This window comes from Falco rusticolus, mitochondrion, assembly GCF_015220075.1.
Source record: "Falco rusticolus mitochondrion, complete genome".
Taxonomy (NCBI): Eukaryota; Metazoa; Chordata; class Aves; order Falconiformes; family Falconidae; genus Falco; species Falco rusticolus.
The window spans coordinates 1-18,218 of NC_029359.1; the positions used below are offsets into that span (position 1 = coordinate 1).

Below are 18,218 nucleotides of genomic sequence, written 5' to 3' on the forward strand. Positions count from 1 at the left end.
GTCCCCGTAGCTTACAGTCCAAAGCATGGCACTGAAGATGCCAAGATGGTATGCAATATAAAACCCAGGGACAAAAGACTTAGTCCTAACCTTACAGTTGGCCCCTGCTAGACATATACATGCAAGTATCTGCGGTCCAGTGTAGATGCCCTAAACCTCTTGCCAAGACTAAAGGAGCAGGCATCAGGCACACACCATCAACTGTAGCCCAAGACGCCTTGCTCAGCCACACCCCCACGGGCACTCAGCAGTAATTAACATTAAGCAATAAGCGCAAGCTTGACTTAGTCATAGCAGCCTTAGGGTTGGTAAATCTTGTGCCAGCCACCGCGGTCATACAAGAAACCCGAGCCAACAGTCACACGGCGTAAAGAGTGGACTAGAACCTGTCATAATAACTAGGAATAACCAAAACATAACTGAGCTGTCATAAGCCCAAGATATCCCTAAGGCCAACTTAAAAATGATCCTAGTATATCCGACGGACCAAACCCCACGAAAGCTAGGGTCCAAACTGGGATTAGATACCCCACTATGCCTAGCCCTAAATCCTGATGTTCATTGTACCATAGCACATCCGCCCGAGAATTACGAGCACAAACGCTTGAAACTCTAAGGACTTGGCGGTGCCCCAAACCCACCTAGAGGAGCCTGTTCTGTAAACGACACCCCACGCTACACCCTACCACTTCTCGCCAGAATACAGCCTACATACCGCCGTCGCCAGCTCACCCTAATTGAAGGGCGCACAGTGAGCACAATAACCACCCCGTTAGCACGACAGGTCAAGGTATAGCCTACGAAGTGGAAGTAATGGGCTACATTTTCTAATATAGAACACTCCAACGGAAGGAGACATGAAATTGTTTCCAGAAGGCGGATTTAGCAGTAAAGCAGGATAACATAAGCCTACTTTAAGTTGGCCCTGAGGCACGTACATACCGCCCGTCACCCTCCTCACAAGCTACCAACCCCAGATAACTAACCCACCACTACAGCCAAAGATGAGGTAAGTCGTAACAAGGTAAGTGTACCGGAAGGTGTACTTAGCATATCAGGGTGTAGCTACAAGACTAAAGCACTCAGCTTACACCTGAGAGATATCTGCCACCAACCAGATCACCCTGAGCCTCCTCTAGCCCAACCACAACACCCGAAGACTAATCAAAAATTCACCCTTCCCCACCACTAAGCCAAAACATTCTCCTGCCTTAGTATAGGCGATAGAAAAGGCCCACTGGCGCAATAGAGCTCCGTACCGCAAGGGATAGATGAAATAAAAATGAAACCTCAAGCAATAAACAGCAAAGATATACCCTTTTACCTCCTGCATCATGGTTTAGCAAGAACAACCAAGCAAAGCGAACTTAAGCTTGCCACCCCGAAACCCATGCGAGCTACTTACAAGCAGCTGCCCCCGAGCGAACCCGTCTCTGTTGCAAAAGAGTGGGACGACTTGTCAGTAGAGGTGAAAAGCCAACCGAGCTGGGTGATAGCTGGTTACCTGCAAAACGAATCTAAGTTCACCCTTAGTCTCTCCCTCAAGGACCCCAATCAACCCAAATTGAAATGAGCTAAGAGCTATTTAAAGGGGGTACAGCTCCTTTAATAAAGAATACAGCCTTCATTAGCGGATAACTTATAAAGCTTTAAAAATTGTAGGCCCTCAAGCAGCCACCAACAAAGAGTGCGTCAAAGCTCCATGTAAAAAAATACAAAAACAGCACGACTCCCTTCAAAACTAGCAGGTCAATCTATAAGCAATAGAAGAGCTAATGCTAAAATGAGTAACTAGGTAATCTACTACCTCTCGAGCGCAAACTTAGTAACAAGTACCATTAACAGAAAAATTAATGCTCCCAACCACAACAAGACCAAACATTCCAACACACTGTTAACCCAACTCAGGTGCGCCCACTAGAAAGATTAAAATCTGTAAAAGGAATTCAGCAAACACAAGGCCCGACTGTTTACCAAAAACATAGCCTCCAGCTTAACAAGTATTGGAGGTGATGCCTGCCCAGTGACACCACATTAAACGGCCGCGGTATCCTAACCGTGCAAAGGTAGCGCAATCAATTGTCTCATAAATCGGGACCTGTATGAATGGCTAAACGAGGTCTTAACTGTCTCTTACAGATAATCAGCGAAATTGATCTTCCTGTGCAAAAGCAGGAATAAGCACATAAGACGAGAAGACCCTGTGGAACTTAAAAATCAATGGCCATCACGCACCAAACTCAAACCTACCAGGCACACTACCCCCTCACAACATTGGCTCATAATTTTTCGGTTGGGGCAACCTTGGAGTAAAACACACCCTCCAAAAATAAGACAACCCATCTTAACCAAGAACCACCCATCAACGTGCAAACAGCAACCAGACCCAACACAGTTGAACAATGGACCAAGCTACCCCAGGGATAACAGCGCAATCTCTCCCAAGAGCCCCCATCGACGGAGAGGTTTACGACCTCGATGTTGGATCAGGACATCCCAATGGTGCAGCCGCTATTAAGGGTTCGTTTGTTCAACGATTAACAGTCCTACGTGATCTGAGTTCAGACCGGAGCAATCCAGGTCGGTTTCTATCTATGATGAACCTTTCCCAGTACGAAAGGACCGGAAAGGTGGGGCCAATACTCCCCGGCACGCCCCCCTCCCCAAGCAATGACCTCAACTAAACTGCTCAAGGGACTACCCACCCCAAACCCCTAAAAAAGGGCCGCTAGTGTAGCAAAGCCTGGCAAATGCAAAAGGCTTAAACCCTTTAATTAGAGGTTCAAATCCTCTCCCTAGCTCCCCACAACTCAACCATGACCCAACCAACACCCCTAATGCACCTTACCATATTCTTAGCCTATGCTCTTCCAATCTTAATCGCCGTAGCCTTCCTAACACTAGTAGAACGAAAAGTCCTAAGCTACATGCAAGCCCGAAAAGGCCCAAACATTGTTGGCCCCTTTGGACTCCTACAACCAGTAGCAGATGGTGTAAAACTATTCACCAAAGAACCCATCCGACCATCAACCTCCTCCCCCCTACTCTTCACCCTAACCCCAATACTAGCCCTCCTTCTTGCAGTTTCAATTTGAACCCCTCTCCCCCTACCCTTCTCTCTTGCAGACTTGAACCTGGGCCTACTATTCCTCTTAGCCATGTCAAGCTTAGCAGTATATTCAATTTTATGATCGGGCTGAGCTTCAAACTCAAAATACGCCCTAATCGGCGCCCTCCGAGCAGTCGCACAGACCATCTCATACGAAGTAACACTAGCTATCATCCTCCTCTCCATAATCATACTAAGTGGAAACTATACCCTAAACACCCTTGCCACCACCCAAGAACCCCTATACCTAATCTTCTCCACCTGACCCCTCATAATAATATGATACATTTCCACCCTTGCTGAAACCAACCGCGCCCCATTCGATCTGACAGAGGGGGAATCCGAACTAGTCTCAGGCTTCAATGTAGAATACGCCGCAGGTCCATTCGCCTTATTCTTCCTAGCTGAGTACGCAAACATTATATTAATAAACACACTCACCGCCATTCTTTTCATCAACCCAAGCTCCCTAGGCCTCCCCCCAGAACTATTCCCAATAATCCTCGCCACAAAAACCCTCCTCCTCTCCTTTGGCTTTCTCTGAATTCGCGCCTCATACCCACGATTTCGTTATGACCAACTCATACACCTTCTCTGAAAAAACTTCCTACCGCTAACACTAGCTCTATGCCTATGACACACCAGCATACCAATCTGCTATGCAGGCCTCCCTCCCGCTTAAAACACGCCTGCATAAGGAAATGTGCCTGAACACATAAGGGTCACTATGATAAAGTGAACATAGAGGTCTACCAATCCTCTCATTTCCTTGCAAAACCTTAGGAAGACAGGAATTGAACCTGCACAGAAGAGATCAAAACCCTCCATACTTCCCTTATATTACTTCCTAGTAGGGTCAGCTAAACATAAAGCTATCGGGCCCATACCCCGAAAATGATGGTTTAACCCCTTCCTCTACTAAATGAGCCCCCTCACAAAACTAATATTCTCCTTAAGTCTTCTACTGGGAACAACCATTACAATTTCAAGCAACCATTGAATACTAGCCTGAACTGGATTAGAAATCAACACCCTTGCCATTATCCCCTTCATTTCAAAATCACATCACCCTCGAGCTGTCGAAGCTGCAATCAAATACTTTCTCATCCAAGCAACCGCCTCCGCACTAATCCTTTTCTCGAGCACAATCAACGCACAGCTCACCGGACAATGAGACATTACCCAATTAACCCAACCAGTAGCCTCCCTCCTACTGACTATAGCAGTAGCAATAAAACTAGGACTAGTACCCTTCCATTTCTGATTCCCAGAGGTCATGCAAGGCTCACCCATAACCACCGCCCTACTCCTCTCCACATTAATAAAACTCCCCCCCATCACTATTTTATTCCTAACTGCCCCCTCACTAAACCCACTCCTGCTAACAACCATGGCCATCGCATCCGCAGCTGTCGGAGGGTGAATAGGACTCAACCAGACACAAATTCGAAAAATCCTAGCCTTCTCATCAATCGCCCACCTAGGCTGAATAACCATTATCCTCATATACAACCCCAAACTAACAATAATATCCTTCTACCTATACTCCCTGATAACTGCCTCCATTTTCTTAGCCCTCAACACAACCAACTCATTAAAACTATCCACAATAATAACCTCCTGAACAAAAACGCCAGCACTAAACACATCCCTAATACTAGCACTGTTATCCCTAGCTGGCCTGCCCCCACTCACTGGCTTCTTACCAAAATGACTCATCATTCAAGAATTAACTAAACAAGAGATATCAACCACGGCCATAATTATCTCAATACTCTCCCTATTAGGCCTATTTTTTTACCTACGCCTTGCATATTGCTCCACAATCACACTCCCACCAAACACCACAAATTTTATAAAGCAATGATACAGTAACAAACCTACAAACACGCCAACTGCTGCCCTAATTTCCCTATCAATCCTTCTCCTCCCCCTTTCCCCCACAATCTTGACCATCACCTAAGAAACTTAGGATAACCGCCCACTTAAACCGAAGGCCTTCAAAGCCTTAAATAAGAGTTAAATCCTCTTAGTTTCTGCCCGCACCACTAAGACCCGCAGGACACTAAACCTGCACCATCTAAATGCAACTTAGATACTCTAATTAAGCTAGGGCCTCCACAATAAGCCTAGACAAATGGGCCTCGATCCCATAAACTTCTAATTAACAGTTAGACGCTCAAACCAACAAGCTTCTGTCTACCAGACTCTGGCACACTCTCAATGTACATCAATGAGTTTGCAACTCAACATGAACTTCACCACAGAGTCGATAAGAAGAGGAATCAAACCTCTGTAAAAAGGACTACAGCCTAACGCCTAAACACTCAGCCATCTTACCTGTGACTTTCATCAACCGATGACTATTTTCAACAAACCACAAAGACATTGGCACCCTATACCTACTCTTCGGAGCATGAGCAGGCATAGTCGGCACTGCCCTTAGCCTCCTTATTCGAACAGAACTTGGCCAACCAGGGACTCTCCTAGGAGATGACCAAATCTACAATGTCATTGTCACCGCCCATGCCTTCGTAATAATCTTTTTCATAGTCATACCCATTATGATCGGAGGATTTGGAAACTGACTAGTCCCCCTTATAATTGGAGCCCCAGACATAGCATTCCCCCGCATAAACAACATGAGTTTCTGACTGCTCCCCCCATCCTTTCTACTACTCCTAGCATCTTCCACAGTAGAAGCGGGAGTTGGAACAGGATGAACCGTATACCCCCCCTTAGCAGGCAACCTAGCCCATGCCGGTGCTTCAGTAGACCTCGCCATTTTCTCCCTACACCTTGCAGGTGTATCTTCCATCTTAGGGGCAATCAACTTTATCACAACAGCCATTAACATAAAACCACCCGCCCTATCACAATATCAAACCCCACTATTCGTATGATCCGTACTTATCACCGCCGTACTCCTGCTTCTCTCACTTCCAGTTCTAGCTGCTGGCATCACCATACTACTAACCGACCGAAACCTAAACACTACATTCTTCGACCCCGCCGGAGGAGGAGACCCCATTCTCTATCAACACTTATTCTGATTCTTCGGCCACCCAGAAGTTTACATCCTAATCCTCCCTGGCTTTGGAATCATCTCACACGTAGTAACATATTACGCAGGCAAAAAAGAACCATTCGGCTATATAGGAATAGTCTGAGCTATACTATCAATTGGATTCCTAGGCTTTATTGTATGAGCCCACCACATATTCACCGTAGGAATAGATGTAGACACCCGAGCATATTTCACTTCCGCTACTATAATCATCGCTATCCCAACCGGCATTAAAGTATTCAGCTGACTAGCAACACTACATGGAGGCACCATCAAATGAGACCCACCAATACTATGAGCCTTAGGCTTTATCTTCCTATTCACAATCGGAGGGCTAACAGGCATCGTACTAGCAAACTCCTCACTAGACATTGCCCTACACGACACATACTACGTAGTCGCCCACTTCCACTACGTCCTCTCAATAGGAGCCGTATTTGCCATCCTAGCCGGATTTACCCACTGATTCCCCCTATTTACCGGATATACCCTACACCCCACATGATCCAAAACCCACTTCGGAATCATATTCACAGGTGTAAACCTAACATTTTTCCCCCAACACTTCCTAGGCCTAGCCGGTATACCACGACGCTATTCAGACTACCCAGACGCTTACACCTTATGAAACACCCTCTCCTCTATCGGCTCCCTAATTTCAATAACAGCCGTAATCTTACTAATATTCATCATCTGAGAGGCATTTGCAGCAAAACGAAAAGTCCTTCAAACAGAATTAACCTCCACCAACATCGAATGAATCTACGGCTGCCCACCCCCATACCACACCTTTGAAGAACCAACCTTCGTCCAAACCCAAGAAAGGAAGGAATCGAACCCTCACACGCTGGTTTCAAGCCAACTGCATCAAACCACTCATGCTTCTTTCTTATGGAGTGTTAGTAAACCCATTACACAGCTTTGTCAAAGCTAAATCACAGGTGAAACCCCTGTACACCCCCCCCCCTACCATGGCCAACCAATCCCAACTCGGATTCCAAGATGCCTCCTCACCAATCATAGAAGAACTCGTAGAATTTCACGACCACGCATTAATGGTTGCACTTGCAATCTGCAGCCTAGTCCTATATCTACTGACACTTATACTGGCAGAAAAACTATCCTCCAACACAGTAGATGCACAAGAAGTAGAACTTATCTGAACAATCCTACCAGCCATCGTCCTCATCCTACTTGCCCTGCCATCCCTGCAAATCTTATATATAATAGACGAAATTGATGAACCTGATCTAACTTTAAAAGCCATCGGACACCAATGATATTGAGCTTACGAATACACAGACTTCAAAGACCTGACATTCGACTCCTATATAATCCCAACCACAGAACTCCCCTCAGGGCACTTCCGACTACTAGAAGTAGACCATCGCATTGTAATCCCAATGGAATCCCCAATTCGCATCATCATCACCGCCAACGACGTACTTCACTCATGAGCCGTCCCCTCCCTAGGGGTAAAAACCGATGCAATTCCAGGACGACTCAACCAAACATCCTTCATCACAACCCGACCAGGCGTTTTCTACGGCCAATGCTCAGAAATCTGCGGAGCCAACCACAGCTACATACCAATCGTAGTAGAATCAACCCCCCTAACCCATTTCGAGCACTGATCCACACTCCTATCATCCTAATCATTGAGAAGCTATGCAACAGCACTAGCCTTTTAAGCTAGAGAAAGAGGACAGCCCACCCCTCCTTAATGACATGCCCCAACTAAACCCAAATCCATGATTCCTAACCATACTCACCACCTGAGCAATCTTCTTACTAATTATCCAACCTAAACTCCTACCATTCACCCCCACCAACTCCCCCATAAACAAAACCAACACCTCTAACAAATCCACCCCTTGAACCTGACCATGAACCTAAGCTTCTTCGACCAATTCTCAAGCCCTTACTTAATGGGCATGCCATTAGCCCTCCTCTCTATTCTCTTCCCAACCCTACTATTCCCCTCCCCCAGCACCCGATGAATCAACAACCGTCTCGTCACCCTTCAATCATGACTAATCCACCTAATCACAAAACAACTAATAACACCCCTAGACAAAAAAGGCCACAAATGAGCACTAATCCTTACATCCCTAATAATACTACTCCTCACAATCAACCTCCTAGGCCTACTACCCTACACATTCACCCCTACTACCCAACTATCTATAAACATAGCTCTAGCCTTCCCACTCTGACTCGCTACCCTCCTCACAGGACTACGAAACCAACCCACAACCTCCTTAGGACATCTACTGCCCGAAGGCACCCCCACCCCACTCATTCCCGCTTTAATCATAATTGAAACTACAAGTCTACTTATCCGCCCACTAGCACTTGGAGTCCGACTTACAGCAAACTTAACAGCAGGACACTTACTAATTCAACTCATTTCCACAGCCACTGTCACCCTCCTCCCCATCATACCCGCAATCTCCACCCTAACCATACTAGTCCTTCTATTACTCACCATTTTAGAAGTAGCAGTAGCTATAATCCAAGCGTATGTCTTCGTCCTCCTACTAAGCCTATACTTACAAGAAAACATTTAATGGCCCACCAAGCACACCCCTTCCACATAGTAGACCCCAGCCCCTGACCAATCTCCGGAGCTGCTGCCGCCCTCCTCACCACCTCAGGATTGGCTATATGATTTCACCACAAATCCCCCCAACTCCTAACCTTAGGCTTACTCTCCATAATCCTCGTAATACTCCAATGATGACGAGACATTATTCGAGAAGGCACATTCCAAGGCCACCACACACTCCCAGTACAAAAAGGCCTTCGATACGGAATAATTCTATTCATCACATCAGAAGTATTCTTCTTCCTAGGTTTCTTCTGAGCCTTCTTCCACTCAAGCCTGGCCCCTACACCAGAACTGGGGGGACAGTGACCCCCAACAGGGATCAAACCCATAAACCCCATAGAAGTACCCCTACTTAACACAGCCATTCTACTAGCATCAGGAGTTACCGTCACATGAACCCATCACAGCATCACTGAAGGAAACCGCAAGCAAGCAATCCAAGCTCTCAGCCTAACTATCCTCTTAGGAGCCTACTTCACAATCCTACAAGCCATAGAATACTACGAAGCCCCATTCTCAATCGCCGACAGCGTATACGGCTCAACCTTCTTCGTCGCTACAGGATTCCATGGCCTACACGTAATCATCGGATCCTCCTTCCTCTCAATCTGCCTATTACGACTAATCAACTTCCACTTTACACCAAGCCACCACTTTGGATTCGAAGCCGCAGCCTGATATTGACACTTTGTAGATGTCATCTGATTATTCCTATACATAACTATCTACTGATGAGGATCCTGCTCCCCTAGTATATTGATTACAATTGACTTCCAATCTCTAAAATCTGGTATAACTCCAGAGGAGAGCAATAAACACAATCCTCTTCATACTCACACTATCCCTCGCCCTAAGCATCATCCTAATCTCCCTAAACTTCTGACTAGCCCAAACAACCCCAGACTCCGAAAAATTGTCCCCGTACGAGTGCGGATTTGACCCCCTAGGATCAGCTCGACTACCCTTCTCAATCCGATTCTTCCTCAGTAGCAATTTTATTCCTCCTATTCGACCTAGAAATTGCACTCCTACTCCCCCTGCCATGAGCCACTCAACTACAATCCCCCACCACCACCCTGATCTGAACCCTACTAATCATCACTCTACTCACACTAGGACTAATCTACGAATGACTCCAAGGAGGACTAGAATGAGCAGAATAACAGAGAGTTAGTCTAATCAAGACAGTTGATTTCGACTCAACAAACCATAGTCCCACCCTATGACTTTCTTAATGTCCCTTATATGTCTAAGTTACTGCTCAGCCTTCACCCTAAGCAGCCTAGGTCTCACCCTCCACCGCACTCACCTAATCTCTGCCCTACTATGTTTAGAGAGCATAATACTATCCATATACATTGCCCTATCCGTACTTCCCACCGAAAATCAAGCAGCATCACTCACTCTGACACCAATTCTCATACTAACATTCTCAGCTTGCGAAGCTGGCACAGGCTTAGCCATACTAGTAGCCTCAACCCGCACCCACGGTTCTGACCACCTACACAACTTAAACCTCCTCCAATGCTAAAAATCCTCCTCCCAACCCTCCTTCTACCCCCAACAGCTCTCTTATCCCCAGCAAAATTCCTATGAATTAACACCACAATCCACAGCCTAATAATTGCCCTCCTCAGCTTACACTGACTCCTCCCAACCTACTACCCAAGTAAAACCCTAACCCAATGAACAGGCATAGACCAAATTTCCTCCTCCCTCCTAACACTCACCTGCTGATTACTACCCCTCATAATCCTAGCATCCCAAAATCATCTTCAACATGAACCTGCCCCACGAAAACGAATTTTCATCCTAACCCTCACCCTCACTCAACCTCTCATCATCCTAGCATTCTCAGCCACAGAACTTACACTATTCTATGTCTCATTCGAAGCAACTCTAATCCCAACCCTAGCCCTAATTACTCGATGGGGAAATCAACCAGACCGCCTAAGTGCAGGAATCTACCTGCTATTTTACACCCTTATCAGCTCCCTACCATTACTGGTCACAATCCTAGCCCTACACTCACAAACTGGTACCCTCCACCTCCTAATAATAAAACTCAACCACCCCACCATACCACACTCATGAACAGGCCTCTTATCAACCCTAGCCCTGCTCCTAGCGTTCATGGTAAAAGCACCTCTTTACGGACTTCACCTATGACTCCCTAAAGCCCATGTAGAAGCACCAATCGCAGGATCCATACTACTCGCAGCTCTCCTTCTAAAGTTAGGAGGATATGGCATCATACGAATAACCCTATTAATAAACCCCCTACTAAACCACCTACACTATCCATTCATTGCCCTAGCACTATGAGGAGCACTAATAACTAGCTCAATTTGTCTACGACAAATTGACCTGAAATCACTTATTGCTTACTCATCCGTAAGTCACATAGGACTCGTAATCGCAGCCAGCATAATCCAAACCCCCTGATCATTCTCAGGGGCAATAATCCTCATAGTATCCCACGGCCTGACCTCCTCAATACTGTTCTGTTTAGCCAATACTAACTACGAACGAACACACAGCCGAATCCTCTTAATAACACGAGGCCTACAATCCCTTCTCCCACTAATGGCAACCTGATGACTACTGGCAAACCTCACAAACATAGCACTACCCCCCACCACCAACCTAATAGCAGAACTAACCATCATCACCGCACTATTCAACTGATCCACCCCAACAATTATTCTAACTGGAACAGCAACCCTAATAACAGCCTCGTACACCCTCTACCTCCTCCTCACAACTCAACGAGGAATTACCCCAACCCACATCACCTCCCTACAAAACTCTAACACACGAGAACACCTCTTAATAATTCTACACATCCTTCCCCTGATCCTACTCATCCTTAAACCCAATCTCATATCCGGCATCCCCCAATGCAAGCATAGTTTTAAATCCAAACATCAGGTTGTGATCCTGAAAATAGAAGCTGAACCCTTCTTGCTCGCCGAGGGGAAGTTCAACCAGCAAGAACTGCTAATTCTTGCATCTGAGCCTAAAATCTCAGTCCCCTTGCTTTTAAAGGATAGTAGCAATCCACTGGTCTTAGGAACCAACCACCTTGGTGCAAATCCAAGTAAAAGCAATGGGAACCACAATACTCTTAAGCACCTCCATAATCCTCACGCTCACATTAATCTTAACCCCCATAATCCTACCCCTCCTAACAAAAACCCTAAAAAATTCTCCAACCACTATCACCCATGCCACTAAGACAGCGTTCCTAACCAGCCTAGTACCCATAGTAATCTTCATATACTCAAACACAGAAAGCATTACCACCTGCTGAGAATGAAAATTCACCGCAAACTTTAAAATCCCAATTAGCCTAAAAATAGATCAGTACTCAATCATATTCCTCCCTATTGCATTATTTGTAACCTGATCTATCCTACAGTTCGCAACATGATATATAGCCTCAGAACCAAGCATCACAAAATTCTTTTCCTACCTATCCACTTTCCTAGTCGCTATACTAACCCTAACCCTTGCTAACAACATATTCCTCCTATTTGTAGGTTGAGAAGGGGTAGGAATCATGTCATTCCTACTAATTGGATGATGACATGGACGAGCAAAAGCCAACACGGCTGCCCTACAAGCCGTACTTTACAACCGAATCGGAGACATTGGCCTCATCATCAGCATAGCATGAATAGCATCAACCCTAAACACCTGAGAAATCCAACAAACTTTCTTCCATACACACACCCCAATACTCCCTCTCCTAGGCTTAATTCTAGCAGCTACCGGAAAATCGGCCCAATTCGGCCTACACCCCTGACTCCCAGCCGCCATAGAAGGTCCCACCCCCGTCTCCGCTTTACTCCACTCCAGCACTATAGTAGTAGCTGGAATCTTCCTACTAATCCGAACCCATCCCATACTATCCAGCAACCAAACTGCCCTAACCACATGCCTGTGTCTAGGCGCACTTTCCACACTATTTGCCGCTACATGTGCCCTAACCCAAAACGATATCAAAAAAATTATCGCCTTCTCCACATCCAGCCAACTAGGCCTAATAATAGTGGCCATCGGACTAAACCTCCCTCAACTAGCCTTCCTTCACATTTCAACCCACGCATTCTTTAAAGCCATGCTATTCCTATGTTCTGGCTCAATCATCCACAACCTTGCCGGAGAACAAGACATTCGAAAAATAGGAGGCCTACAAAAAACACTACCAACAACCACATCTTGCCTAACCATCGGCAACCTAGCACTAATAGGAACCCCCTTCCTAGCAGGATTTTACTCAAAAGACCTAATTATCGAAAGCCTAAACACCTCCTACCTAAACACATGAGCACTTACTATAACTCTTCTAGCCACATCTTTCACAGCAACCTACAGCCTCCGCATAACATCCCTAGTCCAAACAGGATTCACCCGAATTTCTCCAACAACCCCAATCAACGAAAACAACCCACTAATCACCAACCCCATTCTACGCCTAGCCCTAGGCACCATTCTATCAGGCCTACTCATCACATCCTACATCATCCCCACAAAAACTCCCCCCATGACCATACCCACAGTTACAAAAACTGCAGCTATCCTAGTCACAATTCTAGGTATTATCTTAGCATTAGAACTATCAAACATAACCCACACTCTAACACACCCCAAACAAAACATCTACTCAAACTTTTCCATCAACTTAGGATACTTCAACCTACTAACTCACCGCCTTAGCACCACAGGCCTATTAAACCACGGACAAAAATTTGCCCTCCACTTAACCGACCTGTTCTGGTACAAAAAAATAGGCCCCGAAGGACTTGCCGACCTACAACAAATGGCCACAAAAACCTCAACAACCCTGCACACAGGACTAATCAAAACGTATCTAGGATCTTTCGCCCTATCAATCCTAACTATCCTACTCGCACTCAAAAGAAACTAATGGCACCCAACATTCGAAAATCACACCCCCTAATAAAAATAATCAATAACTCCCTAATTGACCTTCCCACTCCACCTAACATCTCCATGTGGTGAAATTTTGGATCCCTACTAGGAATCTGCCTGGCCACCCAAATCCTAACCGGCCTACTACTAGCCATACACTACACAGCGGACACAACCTTAGCCTTCTCATCCGTCGCCCACACATGTCGAAACGTACAATACGGATGACTAATCCGCAACCTACATGCCAACGGAGCATCCTTATTCTTCATCTGTATCTACATACACATTGGACGAGGCATTTACTACGGCTCTTATTTATACAAAGAAACCTGAAACACAGGCATCATCCTTCTACTCACCCTAATAGCAACAGCCTTCGTAGGCTATGTACTGCCCTGAGGACAAATATCATTCTGAGGGGCCACAGTCATCACCAACCTATTCTCAGCAATCCCATACATCGGCCAAACCCTAGTTGAATGAGCCTGAGGAGGATTTTCAGTAGACAACCCAACACTGACCCGATTCTTCGCCCTACACTTCCTACTACCATTCCTAATCGCAGGACTCACCCTAATCCACCTCACCTTCCTACATGAATCAGGCTCAAACAACCCCCTAGGAATCACATCAAATTGCGACAAAATCCCATTCCACCCATACTACTCTCTCAAAGATATCCTAGGATTTATACTCATATATCTCCCCCTAATAACCCTAGCCCTATTTACCCCAAACCTACTAGGAGACCCAGAAAACTTTACACCAGCAAACCCCCTAGTCACCCCCCCACACATCAAACCAGAATGATACTTCCTATTTGCTTACGCCATCCTACGCTCAATCCCCAATAAACTGGGCGGAGTCCTAGCACTAGCCGCCTCAGTGCTAATCCTGTTCCTAAGCCCTCTACTTCACAAATCCAAACAACGCACAATAACCTTCCGCCCTCTATCCCAATCACTATTCTGACTTCTAGTCACTAACCTACTCATCCTAACCTGAGTAGGAAGCCAACCCGTTGAACACCCATTCATCATCATTGGCCAACTAGCTTCACTCTCCTATTTCACAACCCTCCTAATCCTCCTCCCCCTTACCGGGGCCCTAGAAAACAAAATCCTAAACTACTAAATACTCTAATAGTTTATAAAAACATTGGTCTTGTAAACCAAAGAGTGAAGGCCTATAACCTTCTTAGAGTTCCCACCAACCACACACCCCAATAAAAACAATCTTCCCCCCATGCCAGCCCTAAGCTGGCATTTTTACCAAAAATAAATCAACTTCCTTAAAATAAAGCCCCTCACCACCCCCCTTCCCCCATGCCAGCCCTAAGCTGGCATTTTTACCAAAAATAAATCAACTTCCTTAAAATAAAGCCCCTCACCACCCCCCTTCCCCCATGCCAGCCCTAAGCTGGCATTTTTACCAAAAATAAATCAACTTCCTTAAAATAAAGCCCCTCACCACCCCCCTTCCCCCATGCCAGCCCTAAGCTGGCATTTTTACCAAAAATAAATCAACTTCCTTAAAATAAAGCCCCTCACCACCCCCCCTTCCCCCCCATTATGTATTACTTTGCATTAACATAATTACCCCATTACATGATAACTCAATGTACTAAATTCATATAATGTATGTACTAAACCCATGCCCTGTATAACCGGGCATAAAATTATCGACAGCCATCTCTACATTCTAGGACAAATTAAGCAGTGAAACACGGAATATCGGCTATCTCACCTCGAGCTAAATCCATTAAAGTTGGCTTTTATACACCAAATTATTTCCAGAATACGGAAGTGCCTTAATACATAATATTAATGGTAACGGGCCATAGGACCTAATTTAATGCTTAATAGTACCCACATTAGTTCACGTAGTGCCGGCTTCAGGTATTAGGTTATCTATTAATCGTTCTTCTCACGAGGTTCGGACTACTGCCGTTGCATAATCTCATTACACGACCAGCGTCAGGATCATTCTTTCCCCCTAAACCCCTAGCACAACTTGCACTTTTGCGCCTCTGGTTCCTCGGTCAGGGCCATAACTTGGCTCCTCCCCCGAACTTGCCCTTCTCCGAGCCATCTGGTTCGCTTTATTCCACTTCTAAGTCCGTGATCGCGGCATTTTTCCTTTTTGGGGCGGTTGGTTCCCTTTTTTTTTTGGAACGCTTCACAGGTGACCCTTCTGAGTGCAACGGGAGCCCTTAGACAGGTCTGAGCATTATGGACTTCGAGCCGTTTCTCACCCTCAGGAATTACTGAATGAGACGGTTTGCGTATTTGGAGTCAACCACCGTTACACTGATGCACTTGCTATCAGCATTTGGTTATGATTCATCCACCTAAATAGAGTATACCAATATATATGAATGCTTGTTGGACATGTTTAACTATATTCCTCAATAATCCCTAACAACTGAACAAAAACTTAAAACCCCCTACCCACCACCTCCACCAAAATTCACACCCATCCCGTTATCTTATCTTTCATTTTTTCACGCAATATTGCACTCCCCGGCGCTGGAGTTACATTAACAATTACACTTATTTTTCACACAATATTGCACTCCTCGGCGCTGGAGTTACATTAACAATTACACTTATTTTTCACGCAATATTGCACTCCTCGGCGCTGGAGTTACATTAACAATTACACTTATTTTTCACGCAATATTGCACTCCCCGGCGCTGGAGTTACATTAACAATTACACTTATTTTTCACGCAATATTGCACTCCCAGGCGCTGGAGTTACATTAACAATTACACTTATTTTTCACGCAATATTGCACTCCCCGGCACTGGAGTTACATTAACAATTACACTTATTTTTCACACACCCCCAAAAATCATCAAATTCTAGCCACAACTTCAGAAAAAGAGGACTTAAACCTCTGCCACCAACTCCCAAAGCTGGCATTCTTATTAAACTATCTTCTGAACCACCCAATAAACCTAAACCGCCCGAATCGCCCCACGAGACAACCCCCGTACAAGCTCTAACACCACAAACAAAGTCAACAATAACCCCCAACCAGCAACAAAAAACATCCCAACCCCATAAAAATAAAACATCGATACCCCACTAAAATCCAATCGCACAGAAACCACCCCCCCACTATCAACAGTACCTACACCAAGACTTAAACAACCAACACCACCACCAATCACAACCCCAACAAACAACAGTAAAATCAATCCCACACCACACCCCACAACCCGCCAATTCCCCCAGGCCTCGGGAAAAGGATCTGCTGCCAATGCCACAGAATAAACAAAAACAACCAACATTCCCCCCAAATAAACCATAAACAACACCAACGAAATAAAAGAAACCCCCAAACTCATCAACCACCCACACCCAACAACGGACCCCAACACTAACCCAACAACCCCATAGTACGGAGACGGATTAGATGCAACCGCCAACGCCCCAAAAACAAAACACACCCCTAAAAAAAACACAAAATAAGTCATGACTATTCTCACTCGGCACCTCCCCGAGACCTACAGCTTGAAAAACTGTCGTTGTATAATTCAACCACGAGAACCTCCAACACTCCCAACATCTTATATGTCCCATAAACACCACTTACCCAACACCCCAACACTAGAATCATATTAACTTAAACCCCTATACACATGTACATAAGACCACAAATACCCAAATAGCCAATAGGGCAAACAAACAAAAACTATTAAACAAAATAAACGAAATAGATGAGATAAACAAAATAAACGAAATAGATGAGATAAACAAAATAAACGAAATAGATGAGATAAACAAAATAAACGAAATAGATGAGATAAACAAAATAAACGAAATAGATGAGATAAACAAAATAAACGAAATAGATGAGATAAACAAAATAAACGAAATAGATGAGATAAACAAAATAAACGAAATAGATGAGATAAACAAAATAAACGAAATAGATGAGATAAACAAAATAAACGAAATAGATGAGATAAACAAAATAAACGAAATAGATGAGATAAACAAAATAAACGAAATAGATGAGATAAACAAAATAAACGAAATAGATGAGATAAACAAAATAAACGAAATAGATGAGATAAACAAAATAAACGAAATAGATGAGATAAACAAAATAAACGAAATAGATGAGATAAACAAAATAAACGAAATAGATGAGATAAACAAAATAAACGAAATAGATGAGATAAACAAAATAAACGAAATAGATGAGATAAACAAAATAAACGAAATAGATGAGATAAACAAAATAAACGAAATAGATGAGATAAACAAAATAAACGAAATAGATGAGATAAACAAAATAAACGAAATAGATGAGATAAACGAAATAAACGAAATAGATGAGATAAACGAAATAAACGAAATAGATGAGATAAACGAAATAAACGAAATAGATGAGATAAGCGAAATAAACGAAATAGATGAGATAACGAAATAAACGAAATAGATGAGATAAGCGAACTAAACGAAATAGATGAGATA

General features: G+C 44.5%; 13 protein-coding genes and 24 non-coding genes across 37 annotated transcripts, besides 2 other annotated features; 29 read left to right on the top strand and 8 right to left on the bottom strand. All coding sequences in view use genetic code 2, as the record gives it.

Annotated features, from left to right (window-relative positions):
• AZ330_gt01 lies at nucleotides 1-73 on the top strand. Its single transcript has one exon. It is a non-coding gene; the product is annotated as a tRNA-Phe (tRNA).
• On the top strand, nucleotides 73-1,056 carry AZ330_gr02. The gene has a single exon. It is a non-coding gene; the product is annotated as a 12S ribosomal RNA (ribosomal RNA).
• On the top strand, nucleotides 1,056-1,128 carry AZ330_gt02. Its single transcript has one exon. It is a non-coding gene; the product is annotated as a tRNA-Val (tRNA).
• A 1-nt stretch (nucleotide 1,129) lies between these two features.
• Nucleotides 1,130-2,728, top strand: AZ330_gr01. The gene has a single exon. It is a non-coding gene; the product is annotated as a 16S ribosomal RNA (ribosomal RNA).
• On the top strand, nucleotides 2,728-2,801 carry AZ330_gt03. Its single transcript has one exon. It is a non-coding gene; the product is annotated as a tRNA-Leu (tRNA).
• Nucleotides 2,802-2,816: 15 nt separating this feature from the next.
• ND1 (NADH dehydrogenase subunit 1) lies at nucleotides 2,817-3,791 on the top strand. The gene has a single exon. It carries the CDS (start codon nucleotides 2,817-2,819, stop codon nucleotides 3,789-3,791), a length of 975 nt encoding a protein of 324 aa, YP_009231678.1.
• A 15-nt stretch (nucleotides 3,792-3,806) lies between these two features.
• AZ330_gt04 lies at nucleotides 3,807-3,879 on the top strand. The gene has a single exon. It is a non-coding gene; the product is annotated as a tRNA-Ile (tRNA).
• A 9-nt stretch (nucleotides 3,880-3,888) lies between these two features.
• On the top strand, nucleotides 3,889-3,959 carry AZ330_gt05. The gene has a single exon. It is a non-coding gene; the product is annotated as a tRNA-Gln (tRNA).
• AZ330_gt06 lies at nucleotides 3,959-4,030 on the top strand. Its single transcript has one exon. It is a non-coding gene; the product is annotated as a tRNA-Met (tRNA).
• A 1-nt stretch (nucleotide 4,031) lies between these two features.
• Nucleotides 4,032-5,071, top strand: ND2 (NADH dehydrogenase subunit 2). The gene has a single exon. A coding segment is annotated over exon 1 (1,040 nt).
• AZ330_gt07 lies at nucleotides 5,072-5,148 on the top strand. Its single transcript has one exon. It is a non-coding gene; the product is annotated as a tRNA-Trp (tRNA).
• A 10-nt stretch (nucleotides 5,149-5,158) lies between these two features.
• On the bottom strand, nucleotides 5,159-5,228 carry AZ330_gt08. The gene has a single exon. It is a non-coding gene; the product is annotated as a tRNA-Ala (tRNA).
• Nucleotides 5,229-5,238: 10 nt separating this feature from the next.
• Nucleotides 5,239-5,311, bottom strand: AZ330_gt09. The gene has a single exon. It is a non-coding gene; the product is annotated as a tRNA-Asn (tRNA).
• Nucleotides 5,312-5,313: 2 nt separating this feature from the next.
• AZ330_gt10 lies at nucleotides 5,314-5,380 on the bottom strand. Its single transcript has one exon. It is a non-coding gene; the product is annotated as a tRNA-Cys (tRNA).
• Nucleotides 5,381-5,450, bottom strand: AZ330_gt11. The gene has a single exon. It is a non-coding gene; the product is annotated as a tRNA-Tyr (tRNA).
• Nucleotide 5,451: 1 nt separating this feature from the next.
• Nucleotides 5,452-7,002, top strand: COX1 (cytochrome c oxidase subunit I). Its single transcript has one exon. The coding sequence runs from the start codon at nucleotides 5,452-5,454 to the stop codon at nucleotides 7,000-7,002; it is 1,551 nt and encodes a 516-aa protein (YP_009231680.1).
• AZ330_gt12 lies at nucleotides 6,994-7,067 on the bottom strand. The gene has a single exon. It is a non-coding gene; the product is annotated as a tRNA-Ser (tRNA).
• Nucleotides 7,068-7,069: 2 nt separating this feature from the next.
• Nucleotides 7,070-7,138, top strand: AZ330_gt13. The gene has a single exon. It is a non-coding gene; the product is annotated as a tRNA-Asp (tRNA).
• A 9-nt stretch (nucleotides 7,139-7,147) lies between these two features.
• Nucleotides 7,148-7,831, top strand: COX2 (cytochrome c oxidase subunit II). The gene has a single exon. It carries the CDS (start codon nucleotides 7,148-7,150, stop codon nucleotides 7,829-7,831), a length of 684 nt encoding a protein of 227 aa, YP_009231681.1.
• Nucleotide 7,832: 1 nt separating this feature from the next.
• Nucleotides 7,833-7,903, top strand: AZ330_gt14. The gene has a single exon. It is a non-coding gene; the product is annotated as a tRNA-Lys (tRNA).
• Nucleotide 7,904: 1 nt separating this feature from the next.
• Nucleotides 7,905-8,072, top strand: ATP8 (ATP synthase F0 subunit 8). Its single transcript has one exon. The coding sequence runs from the start codon at nucleotides 7,905-7,907 to the stop codon at nucleotides 8,070-8,072; it is 168 nt and encodes a 55-aa protein (YP_009231682.1).
• On the top strand, nucleotides 8,063-8,746 carry ATP6 (ATP synthase F0 subunit 6). Its single transcript has one exon. The coding sequence runs from the start codon at nucleotides 8,063-8,065 to the stop codon at nucleotides 8,744-8,746; it is 684 nt and encodes a 227-aa protein (YP_009231683.1).
• On the top strand, nucleotides 8,746-9,529 carry COX3 (cytochrome c oxidase subunit III). The gene has a single exon. A coding segment is annotated over exon 1 (784 nt).
• On the top strand, nucleotides 9,530-9,598 carry AZ330_gt15. Its single transcript has one exon. It is a non-coding gene; the product is annotated as a tRNA-Gly (tRNA).
• On the top strand, nucleotides 9,599-9,950 carry ND3 (NADH dehydrogenase subunit 3). Its single transcript is given in 2 exon segments — nucleotides 9,599-9,771; nucleotides 9,773-9,950. The coding sequence occupies 2 exon segments, from the start codon at nucleotides 9,599-9,601 to the stop codon at nucleotides 9,948-9,950; spliced, it is 351 nt and encodes a 116-aa protein (YP_009231685.1).
• A 1-nt stretch (nucleotide 9,951) lies between these two features.
• On the top strand, nucleotides 9,952-10,020 carry AZ330_gt16. Its single transcript has one exon. It is a non-coding gene; the product is annotated as a tRNA-Arg (tRNA).
• A 1-nt stretch (nucleotide 10,021) lies between these two features.
• ND4L (NADH dehydrogenase subunit 4L) lies at nucleotides 10,022-10,318 on the top strand. The gene has a single exon. The coding sequence runs from the start codon at nucleotides 10,022-10,024 to the stop codon at nucleotides 10,316-10,318; it is 297 nt and encodes a 98-aa protein (YP_009231686.1).
• ND4 (NADH dehydrogenase subunit 4) lies at nucleotides 10,312-11,689 on the top strand. The gene has a single exon. A coding segment is annotated over exon 1 (1,378 nt).
• On the top strand, nucleotides 11,690-11,760 carry AZ330_gt17. The gene has a single exon. It is a non-coding gene; the product is annotated as a tRNA-His (tRNA).
• Nucleotides 11,761-11,826, top strand: AZ330_gt18. The gene has a single exon. It is a non-coding gene; the product is annotated as a tRNA-Ser (tRNA).
• AZ330_gt19 lies at nucleotides 11,826-11,896 on the top strand. Its single transcript has one exon. It is a non-coding gene; the product is annotated as a tRNA-Leu (tRNA).
• Nucleotides 11,897-13,714, top strand: ND5 (NADH dehydrogenase subunit 5). The gene has a single exon. The coding sequence runs from the start codon at nucleotides 11,897-11,899 to the stop codon at nucleotides 13,712-13,714; it is 1,818 nt and encodes a 605-aa protein (YP_009231688.1).
• A 5-nt stretch (nucleotides 13,715-13,719) lies between these two features.
• CYTB (cytochrome b) lies at nucleotides 13,720-14,862 on the top strand. Its single transcript has one exon. The coding sequence runs from the start codon at nucleotides 13,720-13,722 to the stop codon at nucleotides 14,860-14,862; it is 1,143 nt and encodes a 380-aa protein (YP_009231689.1).
• A 2-nt stretch (nucleotides 14,863-14,864) lies between these two features.
• Nucleotides 14,865-14,933, top strand: AZ330_gt20. The gene has a single exon. It is a non-coding gene; the product is annotated as a tRNA-Thr (tRNA).
• Nucleotides 14,934-16,606: a D loop.
• Nucleotides 16,607-16,675, bottom strand: AZ330_gt21. The gene has a single exon. It is a non-coding gene; the product is annotated as a tRNA-Pro (tRNA).
• Nucleotides 16,676-16,690: 15 nt separating this feature from the next.
• Nucleotides 16,691-17,218, bottom strand: ND6 (NADH dehydrogenase subunit 6). Its single transcript has one exon. It carries the CDS (start codon nucleotides 17,216-17,218, stop codon nucleotides 16,691-16,693), a length of 528 nt encoding a protein of 175 aa, YP_009231690.1.
• AZ330_gt22 lies at nucleotides 17,216-17,286 on the bottom strand. Its single transcript has one exon. It is a non-coding gene; the product is annotated as a tRNA-Glu (tRNA).
• Nucleotides 17,287-18,218: a D loop (2nd D-loop).